This window comes from Spea bombifrons, chromosome 4 (assembly GCF_027358695.1).
Source record: "Spea bombifrons isolate aSpeBom1 chromosome 4, aSpeBom1.2.pri, whole genome shotgun sequence".
Taxonomy (NCBI): domain Eukaryota; kingdom Metazoa; phylum Chordata; class Amphibia; order Anura; family Pelobatidae; genus Spea; species Spea bombifrons.
The window spans coordinates 42,447,011-42,465,348 of record NC_071090.1 but is presented as its reverse complement, the minus strand read 5'-3'; the positions used below and the strand labels follow the sequence as shown (position 1 = coordinate 42,465,348).

Below are 18,338 nucleotides of genomic sequence, written 5' to 3'. Positions count from 1 at the left end.
TAGTCTAGGATAATGTCAATAACATCTGCAACATAAGGTAGTTTGGTTTTAACAAGCACAGCTGGATACAGTAAACTGCATATAACAAATGCATAAAACATAACCTTTTCTTGCAGCTTAATTGATAATCACTTGTTTTATACTTCTTAAGACTTTTACAACATGAAAAAAACTGAACCCAAATTATTTCATCTATAAATTGCTAATTAGCCTGTAAGGTGTATGGCTATCCACTAGAAACATGTAAGATCATACACATTGTTGCATCAGTTTAAAAAAAAATAAATAGAATTCTTTATCATGTGCCTGGTTTTATAACTAAGTTGCACAAGTGTATACATTACAAGATATATATTACTCACCTTAGCATATGTGCTGCATTGAAAACCACATCAAATTCAGTGCTGTCAAGTTCTGCAGCCTTCTTGGCCATCTGTGCAGCTTCTAATAGGCGGGCCTCTTCTAGCAAGAACTGGCCTGTAAAAGGAATCACACGCTATCACCAGGCATCAGACAATACACTAATAAAATACAATAGATGCAAGTCAGAAAAGAAAAAAAAATCCACACATTTTGAAAAAGTGTAGTAAATTTGATCTTGGTTACATCAGACATGAATTCATGTTCTCACTTCTGAGGCTTAGATTTTTTTTCAAAACCAAGTTAGAAAACAACATTCAAAAAGTAATATTTACAAGGTCTCATGTCCAAATGCTCAATTCTTGATGTAAATCAGTTAAACTAGCCTCGTCAACTGATTAGCTAGTTAGGATCATATTTAAATGAATCCAGAACCCATAGCTTCTTCAGTAGCTGACATCAGTCATCTACTAGTCTTGCACAAGGGACACAATCTTGTTCAGTATTTCTTAATGGCTTAATGTACAGTATGTTTCTTTGCTTAGCATGGTAGAAAATGCATTTTTTTAATTTAATCAGAAGAGTTCACTGGAGTGGGTAGATGTTTTATAAGAGTGGAGTTAATTATTACATACTGCAGTCAGTACAACGGTACATTCCAAGGTAAGAAACAAACAGAAAACTCCAAAAAAGTTTTGCGCCCACTATCCATAATGTTCAATTGTTGACAATGCCACGTTCCATTAAATTGAAATTGACTGTATTTATATTGTATTTGCAGTACTAAGAAACACTTAGCAAGTGATTACAGAATTATAGACACAATTACTTGTAACAATGTTTCTAAATAGCCAGTTAAACGGTCTTCAAAGGGTCTGCAATTGACCATACTACAAATTGGCTTTGATGCTAAGAACATAACTTATTTTAACTGCATTTAAGAGTCAAAAAATGTTTGGGTGTAGTTTGTATTCATTGAACTTTAGAGAATTATCTAGCAGACATTGTTGTTTTAATAACAAATCAACCTTTCCATTCAATGCCAGCAAATTACTTACAGGAAGGCAGAAAAAGGGTTTCTAATCCTTATACTGAGAGCTTGGATGGCCCATTACTCATACTGTCTTATTAGACGTTATTATACGAGTTTAAAGAACTGTTTTACTACTAGATTAAAAGCAAAAGATATTTTTGGCAATTTAAGTTATTTTCCCATGGCTACCCAGAATCTGTTGTACTACATGATTTCTGCTGGAAAAACAACCTTTCTTGTCCCCACAATAACATATTTTTAGTGTGACCCATGCACTTTTTTAAAAAAATAGACATTTTTTAAAGACGAGTTGTGATCAAGACTTTACTGGCTTGCCAGCATGCAGGAAGGATATATTTTTTGAAATAACAAAAGTGGCAACATGGGCTTTTGGGAACTACAATTCCCATTACCCTCAATAAGACATGATGGGGGCAATGGCAGCTCTAGTCCACAAAACCAGGTGTCTGACAGTCGTGCAAAAGGGTGGCTTTATTGTGAAAATGTGTACACTCTCCTTAGGTTGTTTATTATATTTATGGCATTTATCCTTGGATCTTATGTGTGTCTGCCCTACCACGTGTATGGTCACCTATATGGGCTGTGTGTACAATATACACACACACATATATATATATATATATATATGATAAATTGACTAAGGGTTGGCCAAGAGGTTTCATAAAAATACTTAGTTTCCATTATTATTTGGGTTGGCACATATGGAGGAAAAACATGTGGGTTTTTCGGTTTCGTACCATTACATTATGTCATGTTATGCACAGTTTGTTAGAATATACATAGAAAAAAACTGAAGTAACTGTCCTCTGTGTTATAGGTGGTCAAATAATTCAAACCAGTTGAATTAGCAGTAGTACATTTTAGTTACTTTTCTTTTCTAATAATGAATTTTAATGATAAAGCAAAAACATAACTCATGACTACCTCAGTCTCAGAAAAGAAATCTGCCATCTGTCTTCATGCTAATTATTGCTAGCTGGAATTTAGGCTGACTCATCATGTTATATCGATGTCCCAAAATATTACCCATATATATTACACGCACACCCACTACATACATACTCCAACTCTTAAATAATATTTAAAAATTCCAATCAGTTATAGGTATTAAGCAAGTGATGCTTTTTTTTTTATTATTGTGTATATTTAAAAGAGTATATCAGTGTGCATTTTTATGGGATTCATGCAAGTAACCTTCATGTTTAAAATCATAATTTTGTGATCTACTTTTGCTAGTAGGATACAGATAGCATATATTTATCTAGTTTACTCAAGTGTATTTATATCCACATTTAGGGAACAACCGTGTTCTGTATTTCCGTGAAAACATTTCATGTAACAGAATATGTATTTATCTGGTTGTATATCAGAATATCTACCTGTTCATATCTGATGTGAACCAGTCATTATTAAGGAGTACATTGTAAACAATGTAAAGATTTTCATGTGATTAAGACAAATACTACAGTATATATCATATTTCTTAATATACATGTAGCTAAATGCCATATTTGCTCGATTATAAGACAAGCAAATGCTCTGAAAAATATCCCTCGTCTTATATTTGAGGTTGTCTTGTAATCAGACCTCAAATAGAGGTCTGACTACAAGACTAAGATCCAGATCCCTCACAGCGCTGCAGGGGACCCGGATCCTCCTCTCTGGAAGCTTGTGGACATCTGTGCAATGCGCGCAGACATCCTCCGCTGCTGCTGCCGCTCTGGGGCTTCTATGACGGAGTGCCGGCATCACATGACCTTCCGGTGCTCCACCATTGAAGACCCAGCGGAGGTGCTGGCAGCAGCAGAGGTTGTCTGTGCGCATCACGCAGCCAGTGAAAGTTTGCGGGATGCGCACAGACAACCTCTGCTGCTGGCGGCACTTTCGCCGGGCCTTCTATGACAGAGCACCAGCGTGATATGACCTTCCAGTGCTCACTCATAGAAGCCCTGGCGGAAGTGCCAGCCAGCAGCAGCAGAGGTTGTCTGCGCGCATCGCACAGACCTCCAACCAGCTGCCCCCACTAGACACCAGGGAATCTGAAGCACAGGGGACAAGTCTAGGGATGCACTGGTAAGTAAAGGGCATGTGGGGGGTATAATGGTTTTCATGAGGCAGAGTGGCATATAGGGAGTTAAAAGGCATATCAGGGAGGCAGAGTGGCATATAGGGGCCTATAAGGCATATCTGGGGGGCAGATGTGCATAACTGGGACAGAGTGGCAAATAAAAGAAAATAAAAACATCATTTTTCTCAATCATTTTATTAAATATGAAAAAAATAGTTTACATGTGAATTAGTATTTACTAGTAGGATAGTCTTATATTCAGGCTTTTTCTTTTTTCCCCTAAATTAATATTTAAATTTTGGGGGGTCATCTTATAATCAGGTACATACAAATCCTTATTAACACAGTTACTTTCAAATTGGGGATGTATTTTAATAACTGTTTCACAAGGATTTCAGATGTTTTGTTGTGTAGATAAAGGGACAGTTTAGCATTTCTGACACTCCTTGTACATTATTTTGGAAACATTTTCTAAATTATTTGAATTTTGAAAAATTAAATTTATGCACCATTTGTGTCAATGGCTGTTTTAACATTTCAGTGGTGTTTGAGTTTAGCTGTACTTTACTTTCTCATTTACCGTACCCACACAATTTATGGATACCATGTTCTACATTGTAATCGTTGCTTGCTCCGTAAATGCTCTTTCCAGTGGCAGGGCGGAGGCATATTGAAAGACATGGTGTCTTTCAATATGGCGAATGTAATTGCTCCAGAGAACGATTAGACAGCGCCCCTACTTATTTTTTTTTGGTGTGGCTAAATGCCTCGATATCGAGACATTGCAGCAACACCATCTGAGCAAAGAGAGCTCACTAACCTTATAAAGTGCCAGCCACGTCAATTGTGGTTAATTGACTGTTTTTCCATGCCGGGCCTGGCACAACAATTGGTTCATATGCATTCTTAAAAAATGAAAAAAAACCCACTTAATTAACGAAAAAATTTTAGTCATTATCTGAAATTTTTTACCACCGATTGGCTGATTAAGCTAAACCGGCCCCTGCACGCAGCGTTCAGCAGAGCCATCTCTGGATCTGATTGAAGGGGAGTACATAACATGATGGGAAATGCATTCGCCTGAATGTATCTCCTGCAGTGCATTTAGCTGGGGGTAGGAAAAAAAATCCCTCATGCATTTGCAAAACAGATCACACAAAGGACCACACATCTATTAGTGAATTTGATGGCTGAAGTTTCACTTTAAATAAAACATTGGTACTACTGAAATATTTGATTCTAATAACAGGCAGAACGTTTGTTTACTCACAAACTGAAGATTGCAGTTGAACACTTGAAAACACCAATTTCACTATATATTATGGAAGACAAACCTTAGTCATACCTCCCAAAAGTTTTCAAGGGAGAGTACGGATTTCTGAGCACTGTCCTGCTTTTGCGAGAAGTGGGGTCCATGGGCTGGTTGGCCCACTGATCTCCACTGACCCATATAACACAGTTACCTTTTAAGTTATCATAGAGACAGCTTTCCAATGATGCTTGCTTTCTGGTTCAACAGTGTCATACAAACACTCCTTGAGAATACAACTTTCTGTCCAAAATTCAAGCTATTCCATCTTACATAAACAATCTAGTGTAATATTAATGTAGGTAACTAAACTTGGCTTCAAGAACTAAATATTAAGCTTGTGGATAGCTATGCTATGCATGCATCATCTATTCAGGCTTTGGGTGGTCTAGAAAAATATGCCATACAGACAAATTCCACACTGTGTGGGCCACAAACAGCACAGTAAGGCAAGTGGTCGGTCCAATGAATTTGTTTGGAATTAATTCCTTTCAAACATGTGGTCAATGATTTGGTGCATTATGTTCCCGCTGCTTTAGGAATGCTTCATGCTCTGTATTAGTTTTGGAAATATTACTTTTGCTTAAGCTTGAATCTCTTTTGTCTCTCCTTAACAATGGAAAGTGTTCAATCATATTTAAATAAAGAAAACAATCAGAGATTGACATCAATAAAATAGGTTGCATCCTGGCGGGAATTTAACATTCCTAAAAAGGAACATCTCCCTTTATGAGCTTAGATTAAAGCTTTCTGTAGCCCACATTTATCTCCACGATCAAAAGCTATATATTCTGCAAATTTGTGTAAACACATAATGTGGAAAACATGTCTTGACATAAAGTAGTACATCCTTTCAGATTGAGTATAAGACTGATTGCAGCTATTCCATAAATTCACTTTTATTTTTATTTGCAATATAACCATAATAAGACAAAACAGATATTGTTCTATTGCTTCCATCTGAAGAAGAGACATTGGAGGTCTACCCCCAACATAACCATGAAATACTTGTACGGTATACTTTGCATCTATAAAACATAGTATGGAGGAAGAATAGCATATGCCACAAGAATCCATGTTATAGAGGTAATGACCACAATAGTCTACTGCTCTATATTATCATTTTTATTAACTTTCCTTCCTAAAATGCAAATCAATGGGATTCTGTTGTCATGAATAGTTTAATGGAATTGCCACCCCACCCCCCCATGATTTCAGTCAGCGGTAAGATTTTGCACTTTTCTGCCACTGATCAAGCAGTACTAGACTAGCGTAATAACTAAAACAATTCCCTCTCGTGTTTGGACAGAGCCAATAGATAAGGGACCTCATATATTCACATCCTCTATCAGTTAGCAGAAGCATTTGGGATAACCTATGGTTTAAAAATACCAAGTTTTTGAGACCTATAGCCTGTTTCCACTGCTTGTTTTGATTTATGTAAGCAAGGTAACTTGCATCCTGCAGGCAGTGATGTTACAGTATATGGGGCTATATTTAATATGCATTCTTCTTTAGCTGGTCGATCAGGAATAGTAAACTGTCCCTTGCCAATTAAATAAACTTGGATGGTACCTTTTCCCTCTAGAAGAATTTTTTTTTTTAAAAAAAAGGAAATGGGCCTCCAATGGAAATTCTGTATATTTTGAAAACTGATACAATTAATTACAAACAAAAAAAAACGTATGTTGACTTTTCAATTTAAGAAATGCTTCAGGAAAGAAATTTCCATAGAAGAGATTGAAATCAAGAAATGTAAACAATAATTCAACACTCACTATAATGTATACATAAAAAAATTGACACTCACCATAATGCATATAACAGTTTCCTTTGGTGGGGTCCAGCTGAATGGCCTTCAGGAAGTACCGTTCTGCTTCACTTTTACGACCCTAAAATTATAATGGACTGCATTTATTTTTGCTCTACTTGCTTCTTTACTATACATAACATGTCGAGTTTTTTTCCTAGTATTTTCCTTAAGCAAGTGCCCCTCTGGCTTAACTGAAACTGGTAAGTAATGCCATTCAGCAGTGTTTAGTTACCCAACGTTTAGTTGTAGTTGAGTGTATGTGAGCGGAGAGTAAATTTGCAAATGCAAGTGCACTTTAGTGAGTTGAACGTTTGAAGAGAAACCTATGTGTTTATGTGTGAACCACTGATTGGTGCTTCAAGCTGCTACTCAGTGGCAATAAACATCAGACCATAAAGGTCTACCTCAGTTGTCTTTTTCTTCTTACAATGTATTGAGTAGTTTAATATCCATTTTTCTTTGGGATCGTCAGGTGCAGTAAACTGTCTTTTGAAATATGCTGCTGAATTAAGTGTTTTCTTTTTAATTAACTACGCAATTTAATAATATATTACACTACTTAGGGTATAAGCAATCCATTTTAATGTTTACTTGGGAGGCATTGTAATATATGTAGGTAAATAATTTATCGCCTAAAACACAATAATAAACTGGGACACATACATTCACGCTAACATTTTCCCTCGCAAATTTAAATTAGTCACAAATTTTATTCTAGAGAAAGGACTGAAACTACTTCTTAACTTAGCAAATCACTGTTAAAATATGGTTTTACTGGAATTGAAGACAAATGGACACATAATGGCTTGGGTCTAATGTAGAAGTCCATTCATGAGAAATATGGGCTTCACACAGTTCAGCAACCACTGTGCTCCAAACCTAGTATTTTATATGGAACTCAGTCTGATTATGTATTATTTGGCACTTTTTTTTTTAATCAAGCTGGCTAATAATTTCAGAGTTTGTGTTTTTTGAACTGTCAATTAAAGAATACATACAATTATATAGTATTGATGCCATTCTAACCAATGACCTTGCTTACTATTCTTTAATATCAAGCCACAAATGCTATCATTTAAGTATTAAAAATATAAAAAATAAATCATTGTTTAATGAAAAATGATGATCTATTTCATACAGTGATACCAGTACACTGCCAGAAACAGATAAACAACAGATCTACTGTGAAGGGAACTGGTTATATCAGTGCTACCAGACCAAAGTATTAGCGGTCAACAAAGACTTTGCTGTCATTGCGTATTGACATGTCCTTTTACTTGGCATTTACAAAGTTAAGTTAATATATATACAGTTGAAAACTGGGGACATAATTGGCATCTCAATCGTGATTAAATCAAAAGTGGGCATTGCATCACTATGGATTTGTGAAGTTTAGACCCTCAAATGATGCATTTGTGACCTTTTCTGTTAATCAGAGTTTAAAGTAATATCTAACATACACATCATATGGGGGGGGGACACTGTAGTTCACAAAATAAAAATGTATTCAGTGCACCTATATAACCACATTTTTGCCGCAAGTTTTACCATTGTGTTGTACTGGGGTTTAGTCTTTATGAATAGATACAGTCTGAATGGACGGGCCTTATAGTTCCTAACTGCCTTCAAAGGTGAGACCTTCAATGTTTATTTCTATGCGGTAGCGCTAGCAGTAATCAAAATGTCAAGGGTAGAAAATCAAACACATTCTCATGAATAAATGCTGAATTTCTTGATTTCTAGAGGCGGAAGAGTGGGGTTACAGGTGTGAGGGGTGTGCTTGGAGCTGGGCCAGAACGCTGTACTTAATACCTCCCAATTCAATTGGAGCAGAATGGCAGTGAATTACATCATATCCCAATGCATAGCTGTGATTGATTTATTTTCATAGCTTGTGGGCCAGTCACATCACTTGCATTTTTTCTCTCTTTTAGTAATAATAATAATAGTAAATAATAATAATAATAATAAAGACACAAACATTATTCTTTTGAGTAATCAGAGGAAAGTAGATGTTTCCTAGGAAACCACATTTTCGTTTCTATTCTCATACAATCATCCATCTACTCATTTGATGTGTGAGTCAAGCAGTAACATAATGAATACAATATACTTCAGGTTCTGTATTAAATATTTGACACCTTTTGGAACCTAACCAAAGATAATATGTATTGTCAAAAAAACGCGGTGCCAGCAATACTCAAAGAAAATTGCAAATGATATATATAGCGATAACTAAACATCAGCATTATTTCTAGTATGATGTTTGTTATGAAAGGTAAGATTAATTCTGATTTACAAATATGCTAAAACTGCCGCTGGATGCTAAATATGCTAAAACTGGAGCTGTAAAGCTCAATTTGTGGTTCAACGGTTTGATGAACAGGCCACCCAGTACAAAGATCAGAGTTAAAGCAGAGAAATAATTCCAGAACCGGATGAATGTCGGAAAGGAACTATTCCAGAAAATAAATTTATATGCCACATTAGATTGCACATTGTTTTAAGCCAAAAGCCATCATGTTCAGAAATGTTTTGTATTTTTTTTTTTCTATTACAATCCGCACATTTAAAACATTTTTGAATTTGATCCTACAACATTAAATCATGACTTTATATGGATTTTTTTTATATTGTTGGCTCTATTATTCTGGAAATTAAAATACAATACCGTGACAAACAGCATTACCAAGAATTTTTACAAGATAACAAAAAGCTCTGACATTAGTATTATATGTGTGTAAATAGGGTGAGTTACTTTTAACAACTTCATCTAAATACAAATATATGCAACATGTTATATAAAACTATTTTTGTGTTACGGATCCACACAGTCTGTATCAAATATCCTTTTCACAGTTATATTTTTACTTTTCTATTTCACATTGTTTAACCTAAAGTCAAGATCACATTTAATGATCAGATTCCCTTAGGCAAAAAAGAATGCTGCCCCAAACTCAGGTACAGGTATACATAATTTTTTTTATTATTATTTATTTATTTTTTTTTGCGCTCCACTACTGCACTTTTTTTGGTTTGTATTTAATATTTTGTCTATTTCAAACTTATTACTACTATTTTTTCATCTACTATACTTTTTAATGTTTGTGAAAGGTTAGGAGCTGCAGCTATAATAGAAACCATTTTAAAATACTTCTTCTAGAGACTTCCAAATATTTACCCAGAAATGTGAGAACTAGGACAAGAGTTCCAAAACAACGCTAACTACAAGTAATTGACTTCAATGCATTCTATGTGCCTGACAGTATAATCATATACTATTTAAATGCAACATTCATTAGGTATATGAAGCTGACAGTTCAGCTCAATATCTTGAACATCAACTAGTCCGGTTATTTTGCTATATGGAAATAGTTCACAATTTTTCTTAAGATTTATATGCATATATAAAAAAAAAATCTGAGCACTGCACCTGGTTCTGTCAGTTTTGAAATGGAAGACCTTCAAATTTGTAACCTTAAGCAAGAATTATGTTTCCTTTCTGGGAAGAAAATAAATGGCATAGCTGGTAAAAGGAACCTGTGTGTGCTATCTTGTTGCGATACACCAATATGATAGATCAATATGGACTTCTGGTTCCTAGGTAACCATGTGAGGTCTTCTAGCACTTTTATATGGCATGGTCTCAATACCTATAATTAGTTATAGGAAAACTGCAACTTAAAAATATATATATTCTGAATTTGTGTTTAGTACGTCTACATTTCTTACTTTCCTCTCCCCTTGCCTAATGGATAATACTGCACAAAAGCTTCACACTGATCCACTTGATTTATAACTCCTAAAAACAACTATAATCACCACAATATGCCTGTTAGGTTTATAAGCCTAAATATTGCTGAGCAATAGACGTGGGTGAGCCACAATTTTTTTTAAACCAGAGCAAAGACAAGTTCTAAGACCCAGATCATGAGGCAAGCCAGGATAATAAATCAGATTATCACCCCTGTAAAATGTAGAGATATAGACTGTGAACCACATGTGATGGCCCTCTGTTATCACCAAATTATGTGAGGCTTTGTCTGACTTGCCTCACGAGTAATGCTTTCATAAAAGAAAGGTTGTTAAATGTGAATTTGATACGTCACATATTTGCTAACTGTCCCTACACACTCTTGGATTATTCAGATTCCAACAAAAAAAACTGTTAACTAATTAATACACAAAGGGCAGGCACCACATGTAAGATGTTAAAAGTTTAGACAGAGTGGAACAGAAAACGAGCAAGCTTGCAACATGATATTTCTACCTATACATACAGGGTAAACACTTCTAAAAGTAAGATAATTTTGTAAAGGGTAAAATTTGAACCAAAATTTGGTGAACCATCCACCAAAAAAACCCAAAGCTTTTTAAAGATGTCATACAATGTTATGATTCATCTAATTAAAACATTACCGTATTTAATGTACGCTCTATTATTCCTTCATGTACAGTTTAAATTATTTTCTTTTCATAACTACGCTGATCACCCAACACTGTAGTGAGCAGCATTTAAAAGGATCCATTGTGACCGCTTACCGTTAGGGCTAGAAGCTTTCCGTATGTGAGATGTGCTGGAATATGGTCCGGCTTTGATCTCAATGACTCCACATACCAGTGCTCTGCTTCATACACCTTGTTTAACCTCATGTAGGCTTCTCCTGTAGAAAGATCAGATAAGGATTCGAAATTAAGTGTAACCATTTTTGAAAAAAGCATGTTATCTGACCCAAAACAAACATCCCAGTTGGTGGGACAAAATATAATGTGTTCTTTTAGATGCATAAGATTTTTGAGAGAGTTTTTCTGGTGGGGGAGAGGGAAGGAAGCTCCACAGTCCAGTTTAGTGCAGTTAATCTGAAAGGGGATACACTACATTTCATAGTGCCTGAACTTTCTAAACTGAGCCAACTTCATTTTGGAGATTTACAATACAAAGCTGCCTCTTTCTATAAATTCACATATCCCCAAGGACTAAAAACAAAAGTAGAAATACGTACACATTACAAGAGAGTTGAAGAATGTCTTATATGCCAGTAAAATTAGGGGAAAAAAGGGGGGGGGACACACAAAAAACTTGAATTATGAAACATGAAAATGTTTTCATTATCAAAAGCACTACAAAACATTCTAAAGTGTTAAGAAACATCATTTATAAAATATTTTATACTATCATTAAGAATATATTAAACATTGGGAAAGCAGTAGTAATAATATTAAAATTATGTTTTATAGGAAATATATAATTGCTTTAGATGAGCCAATATAATATTGCCAATATAAGTGTAAAATTACTGCATTATTGTTTTGTTATTCATTGTTTACATTTTTCTGAATATAATCATGCTTATTCATATTCTTCTTAAGGTAATGAAGAATTTTAAGAATTTTTGCAAACGGGAAGAATATTTTGAAATTGGGGACTCAACTTTAGAACGGTAGAACGCAAGTAATACCAAATTTTCAATTCATCATGACAATAGCCATGAGGTGTTTTTTTTTGCTAATCTAATAGGTCTGTGAATAAACATCTGTGATGAGTAAGGAATTCTTCGACCTGTCAAAAACATTACCATTCCACAGTTAGGCTAGGTTTCCACTTGGGTTTTTGCCCTGCATTTTTTTTCTTGATGAAAAACGGCAAGAAAACTGCCACTGCATTTTCCTGCGTTTTGGCGTTTTTTCGGGAGTTTTTTTCTGGCGTTTTAGCCTTCCTGTGGAAATTGCTTTTTTGACCTTAGGCAGTTTTTCCAGCCTTTACAAATTAGAAGTTTCACCCAGCTAAAAGGGATTAGGATAAATGGCAAGTATCTGCCCCCTCCTGATGTCATTTACTTGGTAGAGTTCTACTTAAACACGACCCGGCGGACCCTTTTGTCTCTTTTCTGTGGTTTGTAAGGCATGCTTTATTCCGAATGTCTGCTCCTCTAGGAAGATTGGCCCCAAATGATGGTGCAAATTGTTTGCTGTTGCTTTTGGCACGCAGGATCCAGTTGGTTTGTTTGTAATGGCATGTTTGTTCCAAATGGTGTAAAATTCAATATGAACTTTGTTTTGTGTGAAACTGTTTGTTTCCAGCCTATTTCTCGTAGGACACACAGATACTGGGTCCATCCTCTGCATTGTAACTGTGGAAAAAAAACGCCATAAAAAACGCCAAGGCAAAAAACCCACATGGCTTTTTCATGGCGTTTTTTCGCTCCTATAGACTTCTATTGGAGAAAAACGCCAAGATTTCCTTGCAAAAAACGCCAGAGTGTCAACATGCTGCGATTTTGAAAAACTGCCACAGAGCCCAAAAAAGCAGAAAAACGCCAAAGAGGATTTAAAAAAACGCCAAACAGAAAAACGCCAAGTGGATATCGCATTGTGCGATTTCCTATTGAAGAACAGCTAACATCTAAAAAAAAACGCCGTGTGGCTGAATTGGCGTTTTTATTGGCAATTTTAGCAAAATAAAAACAAGTGGAAACCTAGCCTAATAACAGCAAGTGTACATTTTCAAAATGGTAAACCTTTATGATGTTCTTTTCAAGTGAATGCACTTCTTTACCCATAAGATTCAAAATGAGGAAGGGATCTACTGTAGCCAAGCAATGAACATTGCTTGACCATGAAAACAAAAGTGTCACACTGCAATATAATGATATCTAGTAATGTTCTTGGTTTGACCTGGAGTCTCAGGGTGGGGCACTGCTCCAGGTCAGTTTCTACTTTCTATAGACAGGAAAGTGATGTTTGGTCATACCTACTTCCTGCCCACTACCCGTACTACAAAGGCTGGCAGGGGCTATCACTGCCACTACATGAAGCCACTTCCCAAGAAAAGTTAGGGCTCGGAGTAGCCTAACCTGGGAGGTTCCCAGCTATGTAAATAACCAAGGAACACAATGTTTAAGAACAAAATACGTTATAGTGACACCAATTTAAGAGCATTATATTTTATTACCCCACTCACACAGGGCCTTTTGGGACTGTCAATCGGCTTATGCGTTACTGTCGCTTCTGAATAGCCTCTTACAACTAGGTAGGATTATTGACATCACACGATGAGAAAAATCAATGCATCTCTTGTATATGTCTATCGGTTATAACAGAATTCTACAGAAATATAAAATGCTTTTCTTACGTAAATAGCTTTTACCCTTTTGAGAATGATCCCTAATGGTTACATTACCTGTCAGAAGAGACACTGATGGTGCTGCTTTGGTGAAAACACATTTCCTTTGCATTTATCTCAAGTACTTCATTAGTATTGGTAGCAAGTTGCTTTAAAGCACAGCATGAAGTCATAAGCAATGAAGAAAATTTCTTCTAAAACCTAATCGGAAACTTCAAGTTTCTGAGGTCTCAACAAGCTATGACATTTAACCCTCGCATATAAACAGAGTATGCATATTGCTTTGAATTATAAGACGTTCAAAATATCTACAGCGAGAATCAAAAAGGTTGTGCTGGCTTGACGATAATTTAATTACAGAGAGGCCACAAAGACAAACAAGATTTTTTTTTTTCAATAATTGGCAGGAACTCGTTACCAGTTTTTTGTGGTCAAAACTTAAAATGGATACACTTGGCTAGTACAGGAATTAATAATGCTATGACTCAAGGTGCAGGTGCAGAAATGCCAAATTGATGTATTTTTGCCATGGGCATTTAAATGTTGACATATGTCTAATTAGACCACACTTTAAGACTGATCTTAGTTTTGGAAGTACCGTTTCAGCTTAAATGTACCCTAAATGGTAATATCTCCACAAATTTTCCAGAAAAGACACTATGTATATTCTTTTGTACACTCACATCTGCAAAATTGTGAATATTTATTTAATGGGTACATAAAGGTTTAATGGTCTGGATGTCACCTGCTAGATTTTTTTTTCATGCCTCTAGCATCTTAAAAACTCTGAAACAGCAAAAAAAACAAACAAAAAAAAACCTCACAGGTTATATTGCATTACCCAATTCATTTCATAAAGTTAAGCTCCACCATGCTACAACATAAATATGAACAAAGCCTGAAATAAAAGCAAGGGCTATTTGTTCACTAAACATATGAAAACCTGTAAATGTACAAGCTGCCATTTTTTACGAGACATATGTGCAAACATTTTGTATTTATTTAATATAATCACTATAGAGTTACTTAAAGGGACAGTCTGAAGAAGGCTTGCACCAGACATTGAGTGAATGTCTAGAAACACTCAAGATTATCCTTATGTGCCAACAATTGCATTACTATATATATAATATATATTATACACACACAAACATATGTATATGTACACCCACACACTCATGGATGACAATTAATCTTTGACCTGTTAAACATGCTTTTATGCTCTTAATGTTATCGATTTTACATGATTAGAGCAACTGCCCCATTGAAAATGCAAATAACATCTCTGTATGGCACACTTAGGTCTACTCAAATGCTGTAACAATGTTTATGTACTACTGGTGTACACTTATTAATGCCATGTGAGCCTCAGACTGTTAAAGACCCCATAAGCCCCGTGCCCATAGCAAGGTAGTGCCTCTTAGCTACTCTGATGCATTTTGCCATATCCAATTATAATGGACAGAGACAAATGGAATATAAGAACACAGAAATATAATTGGGACCGGTGTTTGGAAGCACTATAATACCTTCAGTGTTTTTATTGGGAGGGCTGAAATAAGAAAAGTAAAGTAATAATAATAAGGAAAGAGATAATGCTATAATGAATGAGTTGGAGAGCAAACTGATATCTCTTAATATCCATATGCCTAGATGAATAGCCCTTTTATGTTTCCTGTTTCAGTATAATACCGTCCTAGCATTATCAAAGCCTGTAAAATCATACTAATCTGAGAATAAATATTACAATTTAGGTCACATTTTGACACATGTTTTTGTACCATGAGTTTACAGAACAAGCAGTGATTCTTGTTAAATAGGAACACTTATAGGTATTAGCATTTTTTTAAAGTAAATTTTAATATACAGAAGATACAGCAAAGGCTTTATTGAGTTCAATAGCTTAGTTACTCTAAGTTTTTAACTTGGCAAATACCTAGTGTTTTCATTGCTACAGCTGTCTAACCTTATATGATAAATGATAAATAATCAGATGTTTGCACCTCCCCCAACACATTAATAAGGTTTTGGTAGCAGTATAAACTGCTTTGTTTGCCTACTATGTAGGAGGCGAGAGTAGGTTCTCACCCTTAATTATGCTTTGGCCAATTCATCTAACCAAAACCTCTCATTTATATTATGTTTATATATTTGTTGCCAACTTTATTAGGGTAAGAAGCGCTGACAGTTTTTGTTTTTTGTATAAATCCTACGGTTTGACCTGAAGACTCCTGGTATAAAGCCCTACTTCCCCAGGTCAGTCTCTTCTTTCTCCAGGTTGGGCCAGCACTGAATACATAATTTTAAAAATAGAATACAAGTACTGTCCATATCTACAGTATCTCATCAAGTTCATTTAATCTGCTAGGGGCTCATATGTAATTGATTTACAAGAAAATGTTATTTAGATATACTTAGAGGAATACTATGGTTGGAAAGGCAAGGCACTTGGATAAAATGTCCTTACTTAAGTCTTTTAGCCACAACACCTTTGGCTGCTCCCTACAGTGTGCTAAGTTTAAATAATAAGGATTCCAAAACAAAAATCCCTCTAGGAACAAGAAGACGCCAAGAACTCGAAGCTTAGCGTTTCACAGGCGATGAACGCTAGTTACATAAAAAGAAGCATAACCTTTGACGTGCAATCAAACTGAACTCTCTATAATTAGTTTTATTGAAAATGTAATGTGCCCGCAGGGCATCCCCTTTATGCAATGCTACATGTGGCCATATAATTCCAGACAAGCTAATTAGGTACTGACACTGACTTGTTTATTTTCATGGTGAAGTAGAATGAATAGAATCACAAATGCACATCAGCCCAGTGATTTTCAGGAATCAGTAATTAATTGTGATACTCTGTGCCAGGGAATGTTCTTATTTAATCTGAGGTCATGATTCCACACACCGTAAGATTTTTCCATCAAGAATCAGGAAATGAGCAGAGAGGACATTTTAAACGTGCTGGAACAGCCATGCATTTTAATAGTTTCCTTATTGCTGGCTATAAATGCATCTGAATTGGCAAAAATAATATTTTAATCAAAAAGGAGCAAGAATACTGACAAAATGAAGACAATTATTCATTCTGGTGCTGATTGGGCAGTTTAGGATTAGAATTCTAGTTTCCAAATGGGGGATTTTTAACAAATAATATTGAAAAACAAAACTATATATATATAGTTAATATTTTTAAAAGAAAGGATGTCAAGGGGAAACGTCTTCAACATAATCTTTTGCATTTTAAAAAATATATATATATTAATTTTAAATTAAAACAACAGTTTCACAAGGTTTAGTACAAATACAGACTTGAAAAAAATCAAATAAGATGATCACATTGTCATGAATAACAGCCTAAATTCTGTCCCTATGTTCCTGAAGTATAATCACATAATTTCACTGGAAAGTTTACTTTTTTCATACCACTAAACTCATGGAAGCACAAATGACTGTAACAGGTGGGCCCATGTGGTTTTAAAAGCAATGTAATACAATAAACTGTATAATATCACATTTCCAGGAAAGGAAAAGACATCTAAACCAGAACCTGATCCTTAAGCAATCTTAATTTTGGCATTAAAGCATCCAAACACCCAAAAGGGTCATTATAGCTTTTGACCCAAAGTTTTAATTGAAACTTTAAACAAAATATATTTATTTTCTAATACAGCAGAGTTGGGTCTAACCTTTGTAGTAACAAGTTATAATGCCAGACAAATTAATCTCTCTAACCTCAGCGTTCAGTGTATAATTTATATTCTAAAGATTAATGTCAAAGAAACCAGGGACGTCCTAGGCAAAAGTAAGTTTCTACTATAAAAAAGTAATACAGATAAGAAAATGCTTAATAATTAACTATTTTTCTCACTTCTGTTAGTGTTCTCAATATGAGCAGATAATCAAAGATTTATTTTCATCATGCCCTGCTGATTTTGCATGTTTGTCAACTGACAAAGACATGATCAGTCTATATTTTTAATGGTAGGTTTATTTGAACAGTGAGAGATAGGACACCAATAACGCATTTCAAATAAGTTATAAATTGATTTGCATTTTACTAGTATTTGATCCCCTATCAATCAGCAAGATGTCTGGCTCCCAGGATTTCTTTTATACAGGTAACAAGCTGAGATTAGGAGCACTTTCTTAAAGGGAGTGCTCCTAATCTCAGCCTGTTACCTGTATAAAAGACACCTGTCCACAGAAGCAATCGATCAATTAGATTCCAAACTCTCCACCATGGCAAAAACCAAAGAGCTGCCCAAGGATGTCAGGGACAAGATTGTAGACCTACACAAGGCTGGAATGGGCTACAAGACCATCGCCAAGCAGCTTGGTGAGAAGGTGACAACAGTTGGTGCGATTATTCGCAAATGGAAGAAACACAAAATAACTGTCAATCTCCCTCAGTCTGGGGCTCCATGCAAGATCTCACCGTGTGGCGTTTCAATGATCATGAGAACAGCGCGGAATCAGCCCAGAACTACACAGGAGGATCTTGTCAATGATAGTCACGAAGAAAACAATTGGTAACACACTACGCCGTGAAGGACTGAAATCCTGCAGTGCCCGCAAGGTCCCCCTGCTCAAGAAAGCACATGTACAGGC

The 18,338-nt window shown here is 35.5% G+C and overlaps 1 protein-coding gene across 1 annotated transcript in view; it reads right to left on the bottom strand.

The window, feature by feature from the left end:
* The window catches only part of TMTC2 (transmembrane O-mannosyltransferase targeting cadherins 2), a 118,829-nt gene that overhangs the window by 20,011 nt on the left and 80,480 nt on the right, over positions 1-18,338 (bottom strand). The window contains exons 8-10 of the mRNA XM_053461842.1: positions 11,147-11,268; positions 6,602-6,683; positions 363-477 (exon numbers count right to left, since the gene is read on the bottom strand). Coding sequence (XP_053317817.1) covers positions 363-477; positions 6,602-6,683; positions 11,147-11,268 — 319 coding nt within the window. The remainder of the gene's footprint in view (positions 1-362; positions 478-6,601; positions 6,684-11,146; positions 11,269-18,338) is intronic.